At 40.8% G+C, this 21398-nt stretch overlaps 3 protein-coding genes across 3 annotated transcripts; 1 reads left to right on the top strand and 2 right to left on the bottom strand.

The window, feature by feature from the left end:
* Nucleotides 1-1398: 1398 nt before the first annotated feature.
* On the bottom strand, nt 1399-3608 carry cfap107 (cilia and flagella associated protein 107). Its single transcript, XM_026167148.1, has 4 exons — nt 3114-3608; nt 2490-2600; nt 1946-2120; nt 1399-1688 (listed from the first exon to the last, which is right to left on the bottom strand). Exons 1-4 carry the CDS (start codon nt 3222-3224, stop codon nt 1414-1416), a joined length of 672 nt encoding a protein of 223 aa, XP_026022933.1. The 5' UTR covers nt 3225-3608; the 3' UTR covers nt 1399-1413.
* A 57-nt stretch (nt 3609-3665) lies between these two features.
* Nucleotides 3666-7458, bottom strand: aadacl4 (arylacetamide deacetylase-like 4). The gene is made up of 5 exons (XM_026167146.1): nt 6501-7458; nt 5612-5736; nt 4994-5219; nt 4596-4659; nt 3666-4491 (listed from the first exon to the last, which is right to left on the bottom strand). Exons 1-5 carry the CDS (start codon nt 6571-6573, stop codon nt 3708-3710), a joined length of 1272 nt encoding a protein of 423 aa, XP_026022931.1. The 5' UTR covers nt 6574-7458; the 3' UTR covers nt 3666-3707.
* An 86-nt stretch (nt 7459-7544) lies between these two features.
* Nucleotides 7545-16210, top strand: dhrs3b (dehydrogenase/reductase (SDR family) member 3b). The gene is made up of 6 exons (XM_026167147.1): nt 7545-8274; nt 12495-12638; nt 12949-13068; nt 13531-13769; nt 15203-15328; nt 15419-16210. The coding sequence occupies exons 1-6, from the start codon at nt 8080-8082 to the stop codon at nt 15501-15503; spliced, it is 909 nt and encodes a 302-aa protein (XP_026022932.1). The 5' UTR covers nt 7545-8079; the 3' UTR covers nt 15504-16210.
* The last annotated feature ends 5188 nt before the right edge of the window (nt 16211-21398 follow it).

Genomic DNA, 21398 nt, shown 5'->3' with positions numbered 1-21398 from the left:
CAGAGTAAACGAAATCATTCAGCGCTAACTGAACAAGAATTTAACAATATAATTTTAATCTATTACTGTGTCCCCTTGTGTAGGGCACAAATATATTTTACACAGTGGCCTGAATACAACGTCATTACTTACAGTTGCTCTTTAGATATGACATGATGTAAATGGGTATGCCATGCAATATAAATAGGTAAGCTTCGAAAGCATTTGTCACTGCACTGAAACACTCAGACTTGTAGTTATTTCTGTCATTTCAGTCACCTTCTATGGTGGCAAGAAAGATGTGTATTTGTTTTCAATGTGAATAAGATTAAGAACATCCTCAGCTCATTGTACCAAATGATATCTTCACTTTGTTATCTATTGTTTTATAAACATCAGAGGAATTTAGAAATTTGTCATTCAGTGAATATTAATCCACACTTAGTGACTAATTCTATTAAGATGTCTATTCTGCTGTTTGTGTGACTTGTAAAAAGTAATAGAATAATACAAGCTCAATCTAAATATGTGTGGTTTATTTTACTGTGTTGATTACATTAACAACTGAATATGCATAAGAATGATGCAAATATTAAATCCCTCATTGTTTCTTCATGTACAATTAAGTTCCTCACCGTACAGACTGTAAAGGCAAGGACTTAAAAGACAGCGAGAGTGACGTGTTGCTATAGCACCATCGTGTGGCTCAGAGGCAAATACAGCCGTTCTTTGGTAAGACGTGTTGTGTTGAAGATTTCTCATAACCCAAGGGTGTCATGTGACACACGGGCATCAGCAGCACAGTAGAGAGACTAACTAGCTAACAGTGGGTGAAACAGAGCTACACTGGAAGGCAGCAGGCAAGTGGGAAAAAGGGAGGCAGACGCAGATGGTTGACCATCAAACATAAGCATCTTTGATTCTTCCTAATTAAACACTTTGATTCTCTGTAATTAAACACCTAATGGAATGGGAGTTAGACACATCCCTTCAGACATTGCCTTGGATGACTCATTGCTTCTGTTTTACCTAAATACCCAGGTCAGTTCTGGCATCAACAGTATTTTTATTTATTTATTTCTCCCGCAGAGTATCTAGAGTAATACTAACAGCCCATTTCCAGTTTCACATACACTCTGCGCAGAGAAAGAACTTGCATGTAATTATGCTCTGAAAGGGTGGAGATAATTTATAGTCCCATCCCTTTCTCCCTCCCACACATTTAAATGCTAAAGCAACTCACCAGCGTAAATCTACAGTAGTCCTCACAAGGTAATGAGAATTGTCTTTAATTTTTTAAAATCCATTTGATTTCCCCAAATGGTCTGTTGAGTTAGGGTTTTACTTGTTGCCAACTACAGAAAAAGGGAATTCACAAACACAGCTTCTAAATTAACCAGTATTGGAGGCAGTTTCATAGCTACAATACTGAAATTAAGCCTGTTGTGATGGTGGACATAGGCTGAAATAATGATCCGGGACTTGTAGGATCAAGTGCTGTCTCAGATCCAGATCCTTGTTGTTACGATTGGCTTCATAGAGGTGGCTGGAGAGCATGTGTGAAGCCTTGGCAAAGCGGCTCTGGCAGAAGGCACTAAGTGGTTGCCTCTGGTATGCTGACCTGTACTCAGTCAGAGATGGAAGGTGTGACTGCTGTATTTCAAAATGGTGATTTGTGGTCTGCAGCGGGCCAAAGTTGTTTGGAAGTGCTGTAAAAGAAGAGCACATTAACTGCCATGTTACTGCAGCCATTAATTACATCGGTGGCTGATTTGGAACTATAAAAAGGCATCTGGACCCACCCCAGGTTAATTGTTCATGAGCTCAACTGCTGATGTATTTTGTTCATACAAGATTTAATGCACTTATGTTTGCACTGCACTCATACTCCTTGTAATGGCTTAATGTACAAAGTCATTTCCCATGTATAATCTCTGCCTTCTGGCAGTGTTGGCATGGAACTTACCAGAAGTCAGCTGGTCAGACCTCTCGGGCTTTTGTGTCAAGTTGTCTGCATGTCTGTGTTGCAGAGTGGGCAAAGCATTGATGAGGTTACGCCCGTAGCTTTCCGCATACTGTGTGACCAGATAATGTGAGGATGGCGGGTCATGGTGCCCAAAAATCGTCTTAGATGGAAGCCCCTGGATAACAATATAGAGAGATCTTAACGTAGCCTTCACACAGTGGCCTTCTCTGGATTAAGATATAGAGGGCATGACCTGTTCTTTCTCAATAATCTTCAAGAGGCTCACCATGTGACAGCGGCAAATTGCTCCAACTAACCCTATAGTATGTCCCCAGTAGGATTGATGATTTTACACATTTTTCATTGCTGCTGAGTCTGAACAGAAACTTGCTTTCATAAAGAGTTTTATCACAGGCCTTTATCTTGGCCATCAGTATTATGCAGAAGTGTTCACACTCTAGCGGGGAAAAAAACCCCTGACTTGCAGGCTTTTGACAGGCATTCAATTGGTGATAATACCATGAATGAGCAGTTAAAGGCTGACCTCAGCTCTCAGCAGGGCAGATCTTCTCTCAGAGATGTCTGGCTTGAAATCCCTGTGGGGTCGGTAGTCTACAGAACTGGTGCTGTAGGCTATCTTTGGCTTGCGAGTGAACTGTGTCGGAGAGAATAAACAGACATCACAAAGTGGACTGAGCAAGGGGGATATACAGGGACTTGAGCAATGATCCCAGCATAAGGATCAGCAGAGCTCACATTTCACAATTGACCTGCTGTACAGTATTCCTTAAGTCATTTCTCCTCACAAATCCTGAACCAGCAGCCTATGGCCAAAACTCACATCAATGCAATTAGTCTCCAGCTCTCGCCCACCAGGAGGCTGTGCTGATGTAGCTGAACTGAGGCCGCCTAATCACTTTGTTATAGATCTGACTACCAACTCAGGTTCTAAAAAAATGTTGGCGGGCTGCCATTAATGTAGTATTATGTTTTAGACACAGCATGAAAAGACATAGAAAGTCTGTGTTCTCAGGCTGAGGTGAAATTGTATGTTTAGATTGGAAAAACATGTTTTTCATACTGTGATATAGAGTTGGAAAGCCTGAATCGAAATGCTGCATTATCACACTGTAGAGTAAAGCATGTCGTAAACAGACAATATGCCTACCTGAAGTCTTTCTTCAGCCCAGTTGCCTAACAACACTTTGTTTGCATACTTCTGCTCTATTCTCCATCCGGTTTGGGCCCATTTATCCTGTGCATTGGCTTTGTGGTTCATACTTTGCCCAGTATCAAACACACCTGGGAAATTTAAAGCCCTGCTGGAGCTAGTTTAACTAGTCAAATGGATAGCATGTAGGTGTATTCACCTGACTACATAATCGCTTCAGCAGTGGAGGGGAAAAAGAGCTCTGTTGCCATGGGTACAGCAAACACTGTGGGTAAAGCAAGCAGAGTGTCCTGGAAGCAAATAGAAGATGTCTTACATCTTTGTTAAAAGGAAATACATTTCCTAAAGTTAAGGAATGGCATTTACCTTTTAGTTGCCTGCTCTGTATTGTTAAAAAGGTGCCAGAATATTGTATGCAGACTTGGTTTCCTTGGGCTACTTTTCATTTTTGGAATGGAATGAATTTGGAGGGGGGGGCTTCTGTGAACAGTATAATGGTAATGACAAACACTGGAGGCACATTTGTTTATTCAAATGTAAGACAAGATGGGAAGTAGAATAAAGTTTATTGCAGGATCTTATTTATTACCCTCACAGTGTTTTTATATAGTGAACAGCACCATCCACAACTTGCACTGCAGAGGGAAATGTGAGCCAGCCCTGGTTAAAAAAGTTAATCATGCCATGAAAGCCATCTAGCACATGCTGCCAGGTGACATCCTTTCCCAGGTCCAGAAGTCGCTTCCTGTAAAGAATCCCATCATCCCTCAGGACATCATATTCACAGGTAAGGATGAAGGTTCGCGGGGTTTTCTGAATGAGAGCATCGTCTGCCAGTAAAGGGGAAACCTCAGGTTCCAAACCCTCTTTAATTGCGTGATACACCTCCCCATCATATTCTGGGCTTGGGTGCTTATAGAAACCACGTGTGAGGCACTCAGGAGGTAAGTTGGAAGGGGATAACCATAGTTCGTAGCGTGGCCTGAGCTCAGTGGGGACATGGTTACCTTCCAGCACTTCTTGGCACAGAGAAACATCTCCATTGAGATATTGCAGGAAGTAGAATGCCATCCGGCCACGAAACAATATGGGCACAGCATGATTTTGCTGGTAGGAAGGCAAGTTGAAATCTGCCATCTGCAGGGCTGGGTAAATGAGGACCTGAGCGCAAGGGAATGGCAGATGTCGGTCCTCACTGCACGCCAGCCTTTGGCACAGTGCTGCTGCCAGGTTAGCCCCAGTGCTGTCCCCTCCAACTGCCACTCTGTGAGAGTCCACCCCGAACTCTGTCTCAGCCACAGACAGGAAGTGACACGTTGCTTTCTCACAATCATCCAGCTGGGCAGGATACCTGTGCTCAGGGGCTAATCGGTATCTAAGAGGGGTGAAAGGAAAAGGAGCAGTATGTTAAGTTGTAGCTACATGGTGGTTAAAATAGATTTACTATTTGTATGTGGAGTGGGGAAAAAGTGTAAATACCCAACAGATATCACAGTGGTGTCAGATTCAATGGCAATATGCCGACACACTTCATCAACAGAATCTGTTCAGGATTAGTAGGATAGAGTTATTAAAAGATTTTCGTCGCAGAAAAGAAGCCATAAATAGCCACAAACAGAAGGTGACACGTCTTTGTCCTTTCTGCACCTGTGCTGAAAAATATTACACTTGGGTGCAATTTTGTAGTATTTCGGAATTTTGAAACTTTCTTATGCTGCATACCGCTCAAATGAAAATAGTTTTTACTTATAGTTCAAGCTGCTTAAAATTCAGTTCCACTGTCATAAAATTACTGACTGTAAATGTGAGGAAGTCAGGTTTTACTTGTATTTGAGCATTTTTATTTTAGTTAAGCAAGTGACTGTAACATCATATACCTATACTTCCCAATATCCATCCGCCTCCATGGAAATACATTAGACCTCTCCTCAAGCCGTCACACACAGAGGTAGGTTCATATACTCGCACTGGCACCTCTGAGAATGTCATGTCCTTCACTCGCAGACCAGCGGGAACTTGTTTCAGGTGAGAGAGAAAACAGGCCACGAACCATCGGGTAAAGCTAACCTGATGACAAATGCCCAGCCGATGTAGGATCCGAGCCTGGCAGGAGAGAAACAAAAGACTTACAACAAATAGGAGACAAAAATATATACAACCCTGATAGATAAAGTCAAAGTGAAGGTTATTTGGTTGAAAAAAAAACCCCCATTCATGACAACATCAAAGAAGCGGAACACATGACTTTGTCTTTGCACCTTTGTTGGTTATGATTTCTTATCTAAAATTTCTCTGATGTAAGCTTTATCAGGTGTTGGAGGACGAAGGAAGGATATCCACATATGACCTAAAAGAGTACATTTTATTCTCCACAAGAGGCGTTTAACCTAAAGGATAAGTTGAATATTTTTAAAAAGTTAACAAAAATAGATATGATTCCATACAGGCAACATACAAAACTAAGCACTAACACTTTTGCAGATACTGATACTCACCACGACTGCAATACCAACAAACAATCCATGAACCATGCGCAGTTTCCCTCTATTTGCAACCCCACAAGGAACGTCTGAATTCATCAGCTCAGCGTACACAAGTCCAATTACCAGAAGAAGGAAGGCTGCAACAAGAGCAGCAAAGCCAATTATTAAAATTGCCGAGCCGATGTCCATGGTGTTGCTGGTCTGCTCTGCTGAAGGTAAGTCATTAGGAGTAAATGTTTTATGTACCTGCTTTCAGCCTCTTTTCACCCCTCCCACAACCGCCTGCAATGCATTCTGACCTTGCTCTCACTTAATGACATTTTTAGCTGCCTGCTGCCCAGGAAAATAATTATATCCTTCAACATATTTTATGACTGTGTAGTCAAACGAATTACATGTTTCCCAAGGAAACCATATTGTTCCTCTATGGATATTGCAAAAAATATTTTATGTTAATAGAGCAGCTTTTTAATTACTTTCATTTCCATAGTTCCCATTAAAATACCTTCCAACACCTACTAACATTTTCACATTTTTCTGTGGTTCTAATGTGTGTGTGTGGGTGTGTGTGTGTGTGGGTGTGTGCATGTGTTTTCAGGTTTATTTGAACATATTGACTCCTACATGAGCTCTGTTGCTCATGCCTGTGCGTGGCAATGAGAAGCAAATTTATTGTCTAGCGTCTAAGGGAAGAAAATACTCAAAGATGCATGAAGGCTGACTGAAAAGACCCTTATCTGAACTTTCACTGTTGATCTGTAGATGGCAGTGATAGCATGAGTATAAATAAACAGGATACTCTGAAAAACAGTCTGTTTACACTGTGGCATTCTGTGGGCAGCTTAAACATATTTGCCAGTGACTGCAATGTGTACTATGATGTTTTAGCAAATTCACTGACCTGTATTCGACATCTCTTCAGTGGAATATGCTTTGGCATAAGCTCCAGTGGGCTCTCGACTTTGAATCTGCATTTTGTAAACCTCAGAAATTTGCAAAATAAAGACAGCATCTGGAGTCGTGTTGTCTTGGAGTTTTTAGCAGCCCCCGAGAGCCTCTCTGTCTTCCCTAAGTAACTGAGCCTTGCACAAAGCAACCATTGTGAGGCTAAACCCATCCCAGTTGCTGAAAAAGTCTTGTATTCAGCATTGCCCAGTAAAAATCACAGTGCCAGGGCCAAACATCACAGACTGGAATCTTGTCTGAGGCTCGTGAATTCACAAGATTTGTTTAGGAGGTATTCATGCGGTTTTATTGTTGTCATCCTTCCAAGCTTCTGAGACCGGGCTGACCTATTTCCCAAACTGCATTGTCACATGCAGAAAAAATATAGCGTGCTTCAAAAATACTGTTACCACAACAGACTGGGTTCAAACAACTAGTGGCGCTTTATACCAACAGTTGGAAACCATTACAAATGTACAAACACACTGTCCAATCAAATAACATGTTCACTTTTTTTTAAATAAACCTAGCACATTAAAGTGGAGGAAATACATGACTTTAGATTTTGACACAATCCAGACCTGATTTTTTTTTATTGAGGTTACAAATGTGTTAGGGGCTTTATCAGCTATGTGTTTGTTTGGTGCTCAGCTGATTCTTTGTTTCCTCTCTTTATTTGTTTCATTTAATTAATTTAATAGAACTGGCATTAGGCATTGTTGACGATGGCAGTCATTCATCTGGCGCTATTATATAAGAATATTTTGTACTGACTCGCAACAGTCAGTGAGACCTGTGATTGCAACATCATTGTTCTTCTGTGGCCAGCGTTATGTAACGAGGTGAAGTTCGGATCAGTGAAACTGTGAAGTGAGAGTTTGGGGTCCCAGCTGGGACCCTCGCTGCTCGGCGACCACTGTGAGGACCTAGACCACATGTTGAGAAACGCTGTTGTAGCCACATGAAGGGGTGTGGAAGAGGCAAGTGCGCAGCCACTCAGGGCAGACGGGCACTGGAGCAAAATTCATCCCTACTTAACATGTCAATCAGGATTAATGCCCTTACAAACCTCCTATTTAGGTTCATCCAGTTCCTTTCACTAGTGGAAGTTCCGAACCAGGGCAGAGGCGGTAATATATAAGGCAGGACAGGACAGGACAGGACAGAACAGGAACGCAACACCAAAGCACAGAGTAGCGCGCACTACGGAGCGTCGCCTGGACTTGTGTTTCACGTTTGTACTCCTCGACGGTAGTTGACAGGCGCAATGACTGATCACTCACTGATTTCGTGAGCGTGATGCATGTAGACTGTCAGAGCTCTTCAAGTCACACTGTTCTGTTTTTAAAAAAAAATATCTCTCGCCTGTGGATTAGTTATGCAACAGTGCAGATGATATTGTTTGCATGCGGGTAAAGTTGCAGGAGCTCAGAAGTCGCTGTCTGCGCACTCAGTTCACTGTTGGCGGATATCTGCGGTGCACGTAAACTTGCAGCGTAAACATACTTACAGACTATCCGTGAGCACGTTCCGAAATGGAGCTGAAGAGCGTGTGTCGTATGCTTCTTTTCCCGGTTCAAATCCTCTACTGTATAGTAAGAGCAAGTTTGATGTTGCTGTTGCCAAGCAGACGGAAAGACCTCACCAAGGAGGTGGTATTGATCACTGGTGGAGGACGAGGCATCGGACGACACCTGGCCAAAGAGTTTGCCAAGCATGGGGCCAGAAAGGTAAGTCGATAACTTGTTGCACATACCTTTCCTCCTTCCACTCCTTTCAGATCAGCACATTATTAACAACGAGATTAAATTACTTTCTGAGCAATTTGTTTTGGTCATATATTAAGTTATATTTTCAGCTTTTATCAAAACCACCCCCCTCATCCCTCACCAGGTAGCCTGGTCAGTCTGGTCTCCCCTGCCCCACGTGTATTGCTGTTTCAATGTTCTATAAAAGCAGGGATCACGACCTCCAAGTAACCTAGTTGTCCAGTAAGACCGGTGACAATTTTTGTTCAGGTATTGCACAACAGCTTGGGTCAACCAGAGGGCAGGTCTGGACAGCATTTATGGCTGCTTGATATGATTGAGTGTGGTACTGAGCTGACATTCATTCTGCTTGGGTCCAGGGTGATTTTTGCGTTTTGCCTTACACAGAAAGTGCATCATCCAAAGATTTAGCTGTAAAAACTATACATTAACCGTGGCTTTACATATGTGGCTGTTTGTTTATTTTAGAGTGCATAAAATTTAACTGAAACTGCTTCAAGTCAATGCAGCTCTGATATTTCTCTATTGTAGCTTCTTGCCACTTTTGAGCAGTCTCCATAAGACTGTAGTGTCTACTAGCATGCCACAACAAAAGACTTCATAATGTTCTTAATAAATAACAGATAAGTTGTTGTTGTTTTCAAGGATAGCATGAGTTCACGAGATATTGTTTTGTGGGGTGTGTTTGCGAAACAATAACAAGGAACACATTCTGTTATCTTTTTTTGTTTCTTTTAACCAGTTACAGTAACTAAAATGCATACTTATCATGGAATATATGTGGGTCAAATCTTCCATACTCAAGACACAATGCAATGTAAACAGAAAAAAAAGATTTGTCATTGTTTTATACAGCTGGAAATGAATATTAATGTATAGCAAAATATGTAGGTTACCTGAAAACAACAAGTTTATATTGATGACATGAGTTGGAATAGTCCATATCATGACGCTTAAAGTTGCTTGGTTTACTCCTAAATAAATCACCAAGATAAAATAAATTATAAATTCAAATTTTCATTGGAAATCACCTCATCCATCACAACAATTAACCTTCCATGTCCCACCTCCCTCACTATCCCTCATCCCCTTAACAAGGAGCTTTCTCTTGTTCCTAAAATGCTCTGGTGACTACACACACACACACACACACACACACACACACACACACACACACACACACACACACACACACACACACACACAGCTTGTCTTCATTGCAGGTCAGGGTAACCTCAGTTCAAAATTTCCAGCTGTGGTTTGTCTACCAATCCTACTGAGTGAACATTACACAGCTGAGTGCCAGATGAGTCGCTGGTGGCCCTGTAGCAGCAATGTATCAATACAGAGTAGCTCTATTTTTGATCACCTCTGATGGGAGTCATCATTACACGTGGAAGAAAATTGTGGTAATTTCTACCCATGTTGAGCAGCCCAGCTGATAGCTTTGGGTTGCAATTATACATACGAGTGACACAGGCGCCACGTCTCAGATGATCTCTTAAGGTGCAATTTCAGCAGCTTGAAAACATTGCTAAAAGCTCAATGAAACACTAACTGCCTCCTTCTGTCTTTCAATGCCATCTCCTTGGGGAACGAGCTAGAAGAAACCAGTGGGTTTTAAAAGCTTCACTTTGCAGCTGCGTAACAATGGATGTCACCATGCTTTTCAGCACCCTTTTGTTGGGCATTATCAAGGTGTGAAGGCTTTGAAAACAACACCTGTGGTAATGTGTATGACAATTACTCCCTGCCTAAAGAGATGCTAAAAGGATAATTGTGAATAGGGCTGACCTCTGCGAACTTACGCTAACTCTTGTTTGAGCCTCTTTGTCAGTAGTAGCCAGAATTACCTTCGCCTCTGCTTAGGTTTTAGTTTTTTCACATTGTAAGGAAGACTGACTTCAATGTCAACGGAGGAAATTAGTCAAGATGAAAAGCTGGAGACCCAGGAGGGGAGCCATGTCTTATTCTGTACTATTAGGGGAGAGCAGCGCCAGCGTGAGGCAAAAAAATAGAAAAAGGCAACCAATAACACAGTGAGGGGTCTTTCATAACAATCCCAGTAAATACTCAGAAAATTAAAATGGTATATTTCTTCAGAGCTCGTTTAATTATTTTGCAGCCTCCCTAAAAGCACCACCAACTCGGGAGGAAAATGTTTACACGTTTTTTCTTTCCTTTTATATGTGGTTGTTAACATTACTTGGAGATCTCTGCAAAGAAGATGAACCGAAGCAAGTCACTGACAACAGGTTTGTGTGGGTGTGCTTGTGTTGCGCTGGAGGCGGGAAGCACACCACTCCCAGCTGGGTATTGCCCTGCAACTGACCTTGCTGTCTCCGCAGTAATTAGACAGCGGCAGGCGACTGCCTCCTGAACTCCTGCTGCCCCCTCTATGTGCTGCCTCTCTGCTTGCCCATACAATGGGTGTGAAAAGGAGGGCTCATACCCACCCATATATTCAGGCCCGAGTGATAGAGTATCACTGTAATGTAGCTGGAGCTAGTTGGGGATATCTTAAGCTGCATAGAGTGACATCTGCTGTCTACCTTTCAAAGTCTTGTTTTAAGCTTTGCAACATAGATTTGTTTCATTAAAGGGCTTTTACTTACAGCATGTGTTGACATTAGGTCTTGTTAGGCATGCCAAGTAAGAACAATCACCAGTTTATCAACAATAGCGAAGAGGGCTTGTGCAAGGTCAATTAAAAACTGTTTTCTTAACATTTCTGTCCAGATAGCAATTTGGCCAGTGCTTGTTTGCTCTGAGGATCCTGCATGTTGTGACGGGTGATAAACTTAATGAATTAAATAACATTTTAACAGGAGAGCACAATGTAAGTGCTGACTTTTAATGAGAACTGTCAGCTTTGTTTGCCTGACTCCTATTAAAAGCTTTCAGTTATTTATCAAGACCTGTCTGCCTTCACTGATTACTCAAATGGGCTTGCAAATGAAGCAAACAGAAACCCTAATCAAAAGCAATTCAAACCAGGGCCACTCACAGAGGGAGGCAAACCCAGAGTGCTCCAGATCTGATAAAGAAATGAAGCGCATAAAAAGCACATTCTAGACTGCAGTCTTTTATGTTTCTAAAAATTTTGGTGTGTTTGGTCTGCTTCAGCTGCTATTAGCCTTGGACAGTTTTTGACACATGAATACTTGGAAGAACAGAGCAACATAACAATTTGGGACTTCTTTTATTTCCAGATTGTGAATATGAAAGTTATTTTACTGTATTTGTTAGTGTGCTATGTTTGGCTCTCAACCAGTGTTGAGTGAATTTTAAATTGGCACAGTGTGAAATTACGCTGTTGCTGGAAGATGACAGGTTTAATTTGTGCAAGAGTTGCACTGTGCAACATGCTTGCATACTTTTGCACTTTTTTTTAAACTAAGTCTTAAAATATCTTTTGTCATGTTTATTAATTAGATCTCTTAGACTAATCCATCCTGCCTACTAACTAAATGGATGTTTACGCATATTCATTGGTGTAAAACAATGAGAATGACAGGCTGAACCACGAGGTAGCAAACAGACATGCTGTCTTGCGCCCACGCGCAGTCTCTGACTCTGAGATACACAAGATCACTTTCCAGAGGACTTTTTGCTCAAATATTAACCTTGGTCATGGGCGACTAGCCAAATCCCACACTGGCGTCTTCAGCACTTCACACACGCACTGTTTTCAGACTCCCTGACCAGAAATGACAGGGCTCATCTGCCCAACAGGCCATGTAATCTCTTTGAGAATTTGTGTTTGAGAGATGAGGAGGGCTCACCCCCTGATTTCATTACCTTTCCCTGACCCCAAAGACTGACAGATCTAATTGCCCAATCACTAGTCCCCCACCTCTATCCAACCTCATGTTCCCTGCTCAAATGACCAGCCTTCATTTAGTCTCCGGGTGGATGAAGAGACAGTTCATTCACCCACCAACCCCCGAGCCTTTAATCTTGCTTGAAAACTATTTGTTGGAGTGAAATTGCCCTCTCTATTCTCTGAACAAAAAGAACATTGCTATTCAAAAAACTCATTTTCACTATACTGCCAAAAAAAACAAATTGAGTGATTACTGTAAAAAAAAAAATAAAAAAATTTTTTTGCACTCGATGCTGAATTTCCTACTGATTATACGTGTGTTTGTTTAGAAAATTAACATCTTGTTATTTACCAGGTAATCCTGTGGGGCAGAACAGAAAAGTGCCTCAAAGAGACGGCTGAAGAAATTACCCTCTCTGGAACTGAGTGCCATTACTTCCTGTGTGACGTGGCCAATCGGGAGGAAGTTTACAAACAAGCCAAAGTGGTTAGAGAAAAGGTATGGCAGCTTAGTGTTTTTGAAAAGATAAATCTGCTTGCACAAGAAGAAATATAATTTGCACACAACAGATCGTAAAATATTTCCCTGAGATGCCTCCCCGTCTAGTCTGTATGTATATTTGCTTTGAGCTGCTCTTTCTCCCATCTGGTGTGTATAGATTACACTTCATCTCAAATCTCTAAATATGAGCTTGGAATGTTGACAGCTCTTGTGGAGTACAACTATATCATTTCAGGAAAGCAGACAGCAAATGCTTGACATTTTTGACAGGGTTTTCTCTTCCTATTCTTGCACTTTTTAATCTCAGGTGGGAGATGTTACGATATTGGTGAACAACGCAGCAGTCGTCCATGGCAAGAGTCTGATGGACAGCGATGATGATGCTCTTCTGAAATCCCAACACATCAACACCATGGGGCAGTTCTGGGTAAGATTTGATTACATTGTAGCAGAGCCAGTTTTCCTGCAAATACAGGGAAATATAGGGAAATTCCTCTGAGCTGATTATCCTTATCATTTTTATATTTTGATTATAGCATGGCACCGTATTCAGTAGGCAGCCACAGGCTTGTCAATCATGACTCTTATTATGGCAGGTTAAGTGGGGTATTTCCAAATTGCCTCTCAGCCCCTGAAACATCAGAAGGGTTGTGAAACTCATGGCATTTTTATTTTGAATGGAGATCAAAAGACTATGTCATATGCAGACAGAAATGCAATTATCAACTAAATGGAAATGGAAATTTAATCTGTCGTTACAGTGTGGGCTTGCTTCTCTTGTCTGTTCTTCTTTCTACTCTGAATATATTTCACCTTCTATTTCTACACCCCTCACCGCTTTTTCCTTCATTCTACCTTTCACAGTCTCTTTTTCTTCTTTTTGTCTTAGACAACAAAAGCTTTCCTGCCTCGAATGCTGGAGCTGCAGCACGGCCATGTCGTATGCATTAATTCCATCCTGTCCCAGTCTCCGATCCCTGGGGCCATAGACTACTGCACTTCCAAGGCCTCATCGCTGGCCTTCATGGAGAGCCTGACACTGGGCCTGCTGGACTGTCCTGGTGTCAGCTGTACCACAGTGCTTCCCTTTCACACGAATACAGAGATGTTCCAGGGCATGAGAGTCAGGTGAGAAGACACAACAAAAGGAAGCGAGGGTGGACCATTCTTACGTCATACCATGGTTCAGAAATATGGGTTATCTAGGGTTATCTATCACAAAAAATATGGTTACAATTGGGAAAAATTTATACCCTAATGCTTTGTTGGATGAGTAAGCCAGAGGGAGCTGGTTTAATAGTGGCTAAACAAGCCACTTTAATGTAATTGGTGAAAACAAAGCAGTGAGTTACAAAAAATATTTCATTTCTTAAATCAGTTACATTTTAAAGTACACAAAAAGCTATCCAAATCTCCTGACAACATTTCAGGAAGGTGCCAGAATTATTATGAATACTACTGGAGAAAACAAGCATCATTTTTCCATACATCAGCCCACTAATTTGTGTCTTTTGCCCATTTTGTGTCTTTGGACAACAGTAGATCTGAAGTATCCTAGTCCCTTGAACAAAATCTTATAGGAATTTTAAGTGGAAATGCATCAAGCAAATCCAACACTTAAATTCAGACTGAAATATCTCAATAACCTTTGGATGCACTGCAAACTCTGAACATTGTTATTATTCCCCTACAGGGTTAATCCTACTGACTTTAGAGATTCCATGCCTCTCCCTGTATCACTGGTGTGAGGTTGACATTTGTGGCTCAGAAGGAAATACCTTCACAGCTATTGGATGGATTACTTTGAAAACTATTATTCAAAGTCCAGAAAGGGAAAGATCGAATGAGTTTGGTAATCTTCTGACTTTACGTCTAGAGCCAACCAGCTGGTCAGTTTTCACTTGCCCTGTATTTGATCAATGGGCACGGAGTTTTGTACAGATGCTTGTGGTTGCTATAAAATCTATCCTATAGGCTATCAACCTTTTCCCCTGTAATGATCTACGCCGTCATAGATCATGATAAAACATTCACACTACTGGATAAATCAAAAGCGAGTATTAAGATACTCTCCTAATCCACCTGATTCATGATTCTTCTGACTTACGGTACCAGAAATGATAGTTTAACATTTTAAAAGGAATTTGTATACTTTGACTAAATCAGCTAATGACTCGATATTTAACAGACGGCTAGTAATTATTTTAGGATTTTAGAGATCACATGAAAACATAGCTGCTTTAAACTTTTTTTTTTTTTTAAATGGTGCTGCGTCGCTTCGCATATTTGACATTGAATGTACATCCTGGGTGTATGATTGCATCAGACCTTTCACACTGTTTTGTAATAGTTATTGGGTATGTCAAAAATCCAAAATGTACAGTTTGGCGAGATAAAGTATGGCAGCATAATTTCAAATTCAGCTGCGCTCTGGCATTTGTTATGAACAGCGGTTGCACAGATAAAACTTGAAGCAGATAGAAAATATAATCAAAATTTTCCCAGAGTGTCCCAGAAACAACATCACTTTATCTCAAACTGTCATTTTTTTTTTTTTCCAGGTTTCCCCAGCTCTTTCCACCCCTCAAACCTGAAGTAGTTGCCCAGAGGACTGTTGATGCAGTCAGAACTGACAAGGCTTTCCTCTACCTGCCATGGACAATGCACGCTCTTGTCATTCTCAAAAGGTGAGATTTCATGTGCTATCTTGTTTTTATTGCTGTATTTTCTACTTCACGATTAACATGCTGACACTAGTGTTTTTCGTCTGTCTTTAGCTTCGTGCCACAAGTTGCACTTGAAGAAATCCACAAGTTTTCTGGGACTTACACCTGCATGAACACATTCAAAGGGAGGACATGAACCTGGACTGTGCGCAATATGAGAGCGACCTCAACAGTTCTCGGGTGTGATGAAGGGAATATGGACCTTTACACATGTGAAAGTGGAGCAGGTCCCATGATAGAGTGAAGACAAACACATGCAAGGGTGTCGCTTCTACAGTTACAAGTAATTGATAAACTGCTCGATACACCCTGATCCTATGTATATGTATATAGTATGGAGGACTCACTTTGATCTGAAGCCATGCATAGTTCTATACCAGTAGTTATTCTGGGAGTTTATTGACACATATTTTGTCGCCTGTTTTTACTTTTTCTTCTTTTTTTTTTTCTTTTTTTAAAATTCTTTTAATATGTCTTTGAATCAAAACAAGGTAATAAAATCGAGTTTTAGAATTGCACTTTCTCCATTTGTACATGATGAAAATAGAAAAAGTGAACACTTGGGCGGTAGACATTGTATTCTATCAGGGTTTTGACTCCCATGGCAGTGCGATAACAGCTTTGATTTATTCCAAGCATGAGATCAGTGACTGTGACAGACGATGTTGTCAAAACATAAAATGCACTCATGGGGGCCATGTGGGGCATATTCTTGTTTGTTCTCTGCTGTCAGAAAATGGTACAGGGGGGATAGTGTAAATCTCAATAAACACAATGAACTCAAAACAAGTCAGTCAGGCCCTTCTAATGCCTGCACAATGGTTTTAATTGCATTCAATGAATGTGAACAGCCAGAAAACTTTATTGTACGTATTGCAGACATTCATTCATCAAGGCTTTAATTATTAAAACAAAATTAAAGTAATTTTTAATTTCATCTTAGCAACATCTTCTGTTGCTAAGATGACGTCAGGTTTGATTTCATTAGCTTGGCTTTTAACCAAGCAATCTGAAGATGTCTGCAGTTGCTGCACATTTGTGTTAGATTATATAAATGTGATTTGAATTACTAAAACCTGAGAGGCTTATATTCCAGGACAAAAATGATGTGACAGTATGGGTGCTCTTTTGTTTTACTGCATTAAACCTCAAAATGTCCCAGTGCTTTAGCACAAAAGAAAGAATTGGAGCTGTGGAAAATTATAATGGATGAGATTTGTCATTGCCAGTGTCTTACAATTACCTTTTGATTGAGGATATTATTTAAGTGGTAAAAACGCATTTCATAAAACTGGAAGGCGCTTACACTGGTGGATGAATTGCTAAACCTTACTCGCTTTGGAACTGAAAATGAACAGCATCCACCGTAAAACCGCAGCTCCCAATTTAACATTTCTGCCAAATAGGGAAGAATTACCTGTTATTCCATCATTGCTAATATAATGTGAATAAAAGCCTGCAGCAGTTTCAAAGGTGAGGAGAGGCCTTAGATTATACATCCCATTTCTGTGCTGATACATTTCTTTCAGCTCTTTTTAGCATTTCAGATTTTTCATGTTGAATAAAACTTTATTTATTCAGAGGACACAGCCATACTTCAGAAGATATCCCAGTTCAAAATAAGTGCATTAATCAGGTTATTTGATATAATAAACTGGCCATTAGCTACATAGAGATTATTTCTGAAGTGGGTAAAGGTCAACCAAACCTAAAGAGAAACAAAACTCAGGTTAAAATACTTTACATGGAAAAAAAAAAGAGAGTTTCTAATCTCTTTTACATCTCAGATGGCACACTATATCCAACCTTGTTATTTTTTAATGAAATGAGGCAAAGATCTGACCTCACCTAGGCTGATTCACTGAAAGGGATGTAGTAAAACTGAAAATACCATACTCTGCTGCAGTTTTAACCTCGGGTGTTGAGCCTTCTTTAAAGGATAAACTGCTTTAAGATGTCTGAACTGTTCACATTTGACTCAGACTCAAACATGAAAACTACTCATCAAGATGAAGGACAGTTTTTATACCTCACTCCCCACTGCAACACAAAAAAAGACAATTAGTTTTAATTGACAAAAAGGTGTTTTTCCTTTTATACATTAAATAAAAGTTTGGTGTTGTCATAAAACGCGCACACCTACATATAGTCTTATCTCTGGATAAGGCCCTGCTGCTTTTATTCTTTTTGTTTGTTACTTGTGGACCATAACTAATCTTCTTAGATCAGAGCAAAGAGCAATGTTCAGTGAAAATCCAACAGAGCGCAAGCTCTTTCATAGGCTGTGCTATTTCCTTCCTTGCTGTGAGGTTAATCATGAAACCAATGCTTTTTACGTAGGACAGAGCATGTGCAGCATGATGAATTCAAATGTGGTGGTTATGAAAGCAGCGAACACTAAAATGACTTACAAGTAAAAGTGTGAAACACAGAGAATCCATGCACAAATAACTTTACCATTGCTCCTTTCAGAGCAGAGCGCTAAGCCCTAGCAATGAAAGCATGAAGGGCTACCGACACAAACTCAGAGAAAGAAACCCATATCTGTTAGAGCACAAGTCAAAGCAAGCTCAAAGAACCAAAAGCGACCCCATGAGAGAGGCTGTAAAAGTTGGGATAGTGCCTGGCCTTTTGCTGCTAGACAAGGCTCATAAACATTCATTTGAATCCCAGCGAACCATAAAGGCCCCCCTGAGCACTCACGATAGGGCCGCACATTGTGATCAGTAGGTGACCCACAGTGGGGTTGGGAGGGGGACGGGCACTGCTGAAAGTGAACCCGAGCCTCCTTCAAGGGCCTGTTTCTCATTCTCTTAGTGGGCTGTTGCGAAAGCGGGGTGAGAAGAAGAAGCATGTTGGGATGGAACTAGGTCGAGGAGGCATGCAGTGCGTGTATGCTGGAAAAGGAGGACTAAAATGGTTGGAAATCTCTTGGGGCAGGTTCAGAGCAAGGTTAGCCAAATACTGAATAAATCAAATAGGGGCTTGGAAAGCCTTTTCCCTGCTGAAGGCGCTCAGCCCCAGGGTGACTGACCAAGCGCAGGTGGAGGCAGAAGTTTGGTCACATGGGAAGAAACCCGAAACTGTAGCTGTCCCAGCTGTGACCACATTCCCAGGTGTCTTTTCTGGACATTTGATTTGATTTGAGATTGTACTGTAGTCACTTTTTTCTTTGTTCTTCAAGTGTGTTCAATTTGAATACTGTGCAGTGAACTGAATCATCACCTTTTATGCTGACCGCAATTAGGTTTATGCAAGGCTATCCTGTTATAACCTCACCGAAACTTCACTTTTGAACGCCCCTAAATTTCCCTCTTCCATACTTTTAAAGTAAGCAACAAACCTGAGAATCTTTTCCTTTACTCAGTCCAAGCATTTGTAATCCCAACACAGGGGCTTGGAGAGCCAGCCTCCAATGATCCATTAAATATATTATAGGCGCCCGGATCTGGAGTCCATTTGGCTTGTTGTGCAGTGATGCTGAACGCATGTAAAACCTCAGCCAGTGTAGGATTGTGTCGTTATTCACATCACATACACTTATGGATTCTGTGACTCTGAGTTTCCTGGCAGAGGGTTCACTGTGACTTTGAGGCTTAATATGACTCTGCTGCGTTTGATAAATGTGTTTCCAAAACACATCAGATCCATTCTTACTTCACATTTATTTGATATCTCTAAAATATAGAAAATGTTTGTGTAGTGCCATGCCTCAAATAAATCACAATTTCTGTCATTTTAAAGCCAACTTAACCATAAAAGCTAGAAATATCTCCCGAGTTTGTAGCAAGATACTCAACACAAGTGTTATCAGACATGAGCACAGTGGACTATTACCTGTAATAAACTCCATAAGACTGTGTACTTTGTGGGCACAGCCCAAAGTGAAGCCAAATGAGGCTGGAGCCAGGGGCAGCAAAACGGAAGTGGAGTTCAGCGAGGCGTTATTTGTTACAACACCTTATCCCCTTCTCTGAACAACGCTGTTAGTCCTCTCGCCAGTTTGTTGCGAGGTTCATCCATCACAGGGTAGGTAGTATGATAAAAAGGCTCAGCCCTAACCCACAACAAGGGGCCAGCCGCGACGCCTCAGTTGACCTGTCAGACTGTAAGAGTTATTATACACTGTGGTGTTAAAGGTTAAAGGGAGCAGCAACCTCAGAGGGTGTCAGTCCTTAAAAACACAGAGAGACAAACAGAGCGCTGAAGATAAATGTAGGAAATTAGTGGCAATCCATGAGCAAATAAATATAATGTGCATGACATTAAACTCAGGGGGACTTGTTAAGTTCCAGCAGTGCTTGAGTGTTTCTGTCCAATTGATTCATATAGGAAGTCACAGGCAGCAATAAAAACACAGACAATGATAGATACTTTTGAAGCAAATAACTTTTATAAACAAAATTACCAGCTTGATTAATGCTGCCCTGAAATATTCAATCACTTTGGCGACAGCGGGCTATTTAAAGAATGTGGTTTTTACAAGTATATGGCTCATATGAATTAGAGGGTGTGGTTCTACAACACAAGGTCAAACTCTTGGTAGTTGGGGCATAACTCACAGTAAGTTGTATTCATCACTGGCTGCCAGCCATATCTACACAGCCGTTCCTCTACAGCCTGCAGAGAAACAGATTATCTGCATGAGGATCTTTTTTAGGAAAACGTTTTGGAGCTACACAGAAAGCTTTGTCTCTGCTATCACCTGTGTTTGGGGGCAAAGCAGCAAAGTTGTGTAGTCATTCTACCATTTCTACCTTTTTTTTATCCTGCTTTCTTCATCTTTCTGCTGTCAGTAAAGTCTGTGTGAGACCCTAAACAGAAATTTCTGAAATTTAGTACACTGACCAGGCCCAGCAACCATATTCTTTTCATCAAATTTCATGTCTGTGCATTGAAAACCCAAGTCCCACCAGTACGTTTTTAAGAAAAAGTGAAAAGCTTATTAAAAAGTCAAATTTTTTTGTCATGGCTTTGCAAAACATTGCACAAATAATCTTCAGACCAAGCCCCATAAAAGTTGTCCTGTGCATTTTGACCCATTTATACAGTAAATCTTTCACAAAAAAGAAACTAAGTAAAATTTTTGCAATAAAGTTGATGCTTGAATTGGGAGCTGATTTTGAGGAAGGAGAAATAAAACAGTTCAACAAGATAAGCAGAGGTTATATGAGCTATATACATAGTGCATCACCATAAACTTCATACAGCACAGTTAGCTTTAAATCTCCAGTGTATCAAGTGTCAGTGAGCAGTCGGTACCTAAAATAATCTCTCTTGTTTTCCTCTTGTCCTGTCTTTCCCCATCACTGATTGAAGTTATCTTCCATTCTCTTCTGCAGCTGTACCTTTAGCTAACACAGATACTCTATATGAAAAACTGCACAGAAACACTTTGTGGTTTACGAGCTGTTAGAAATGTCGCATTTGAAATCGCCTGCTACTTAAAAACCCAACCTTTTTACCCTCTATGCTTTCTCTACTCTACTAGACAGGTGCTGAAGTACCACAATTACAACTTATGGATGGACAATCTGCACAATCTGGATTGCTCGGTACTGTAAATGCTGCAAAAATGATACATTTTTGCCAATTTTATCTCAATAACCACTTGTGATGGATAAGCCAATGAGACTATCTTTGTTTTTGTTCCTTTGATTAATGGTCAGATCTGTTTGATATTAATAACTCTGCCTGACAGGATCAGATCAAGTTGCCATGGCAACTGTGTCCAGGTGATCTAATAACCTCCTTTTTGTTTCTTATGGCTATATTTATTTAAGGTTTCTTTCTGTTACTTTAAATTTCATATTAGGTCTAAAACCAGCTGACAGTGGCACAGCTTTAGTCAGGTTAGCAGCGGCACGAACATGCCCCATCGTTTTTTCTGGTTTTACTATGGCAGTTTGCAATTTTTAAACTCGCATATGGTGTGTGGAAATTTTCTTGTTAAGCCTACCAAAGATTTCCGAAAGCCAACAAGTGTCAGTTTAAGTTCAGATCTTCCTGCGACAGTAAGAAAAAGAAATCC

Source organism: Astatotilapia calliptera, chromosome 5 (assembly GCF_900246225.1).
Source record: "Astatotilapia calliptera chromosome 5, fAstCal1.2, whole genome shotgun sequence".
In the NCBI taxonomy this organism is placed as follows: Eukaryota; Metazoa; Chordata; class Actinopteri; order Cichliformes; family Cichlidae; genus Astatotilapia; species Astatotilapia calliptera.
Note: the sequence above shows the minus strand (reverse complement) of the source record. Positions and strands in the feature narration are given on the sequence as shown.

Bases quoted from the DNA above. Each gene is read 5' to 3' on its own strand.
- cfap107 (XM_026167148.1), bottom strand. From the start codon at position 3,224: ATGAACCACAAAGCCAATGCACAGGATAAATGGGCCCAAACCGGATGG. The intron at 2,601-3,113 runs GTAGGCATATTG...TCTCCGACACAG, and splicing joins GGGCTGAAGAAAGACTTCAG to TTCACTCGCAAGCCAAAGAT. The intron at 2,121-2,489 runs GTCAGCCTTTAA...ATTGTTATCCAG, and splicing joins CTGCCCTGCTGAGAGCTGAG to GGGCTTCCATCTAAGACGAT.
- aadacl4 (XM_026167146.1), bottom strand. From the start codon at position 6,573: ATGCAGATTCAAAGTCGAGAGCCCACTGGAGCTTATGCCAAAGCATAT. The intron at 5,220-5,611 runs GTGAGTATCAGT...CTCTCCTGCCAG, and splicing joins TTGTTGGTATTGCAGTCGTG to GCTCGGATCCTACATCGGCT. The intron at 4,660-4,993 runs GTATATGATGTT...AATCCTGAACAG, and splicing joins ATGGATATTGGGAAGTATAG to ATTCTGTTGATGAAGTGTGT.
- dhrs3b (XM_026167147.1), top strand. From the start codon at position 8,080: ATGGAGCTGAAGAGCGTGTGTCGTATGCTTCTTTTCCCGGTTCAAATC. The intron at 12,639-12,948 runs GTATGGCAGCTT...TTTTAATCTCAG, and splicing joins CCAAAGTGGTTAGAGAAAAG to GTGGGAGATGTTACGATATT. The intron at 13,770-15,202 runs GTGAGAAGACAC...TTTTTTTTCCAG, and splicing joins TTCCAGGGCATGAGAGTCAG to GTTTCCCCAGCTCTTTCCAC.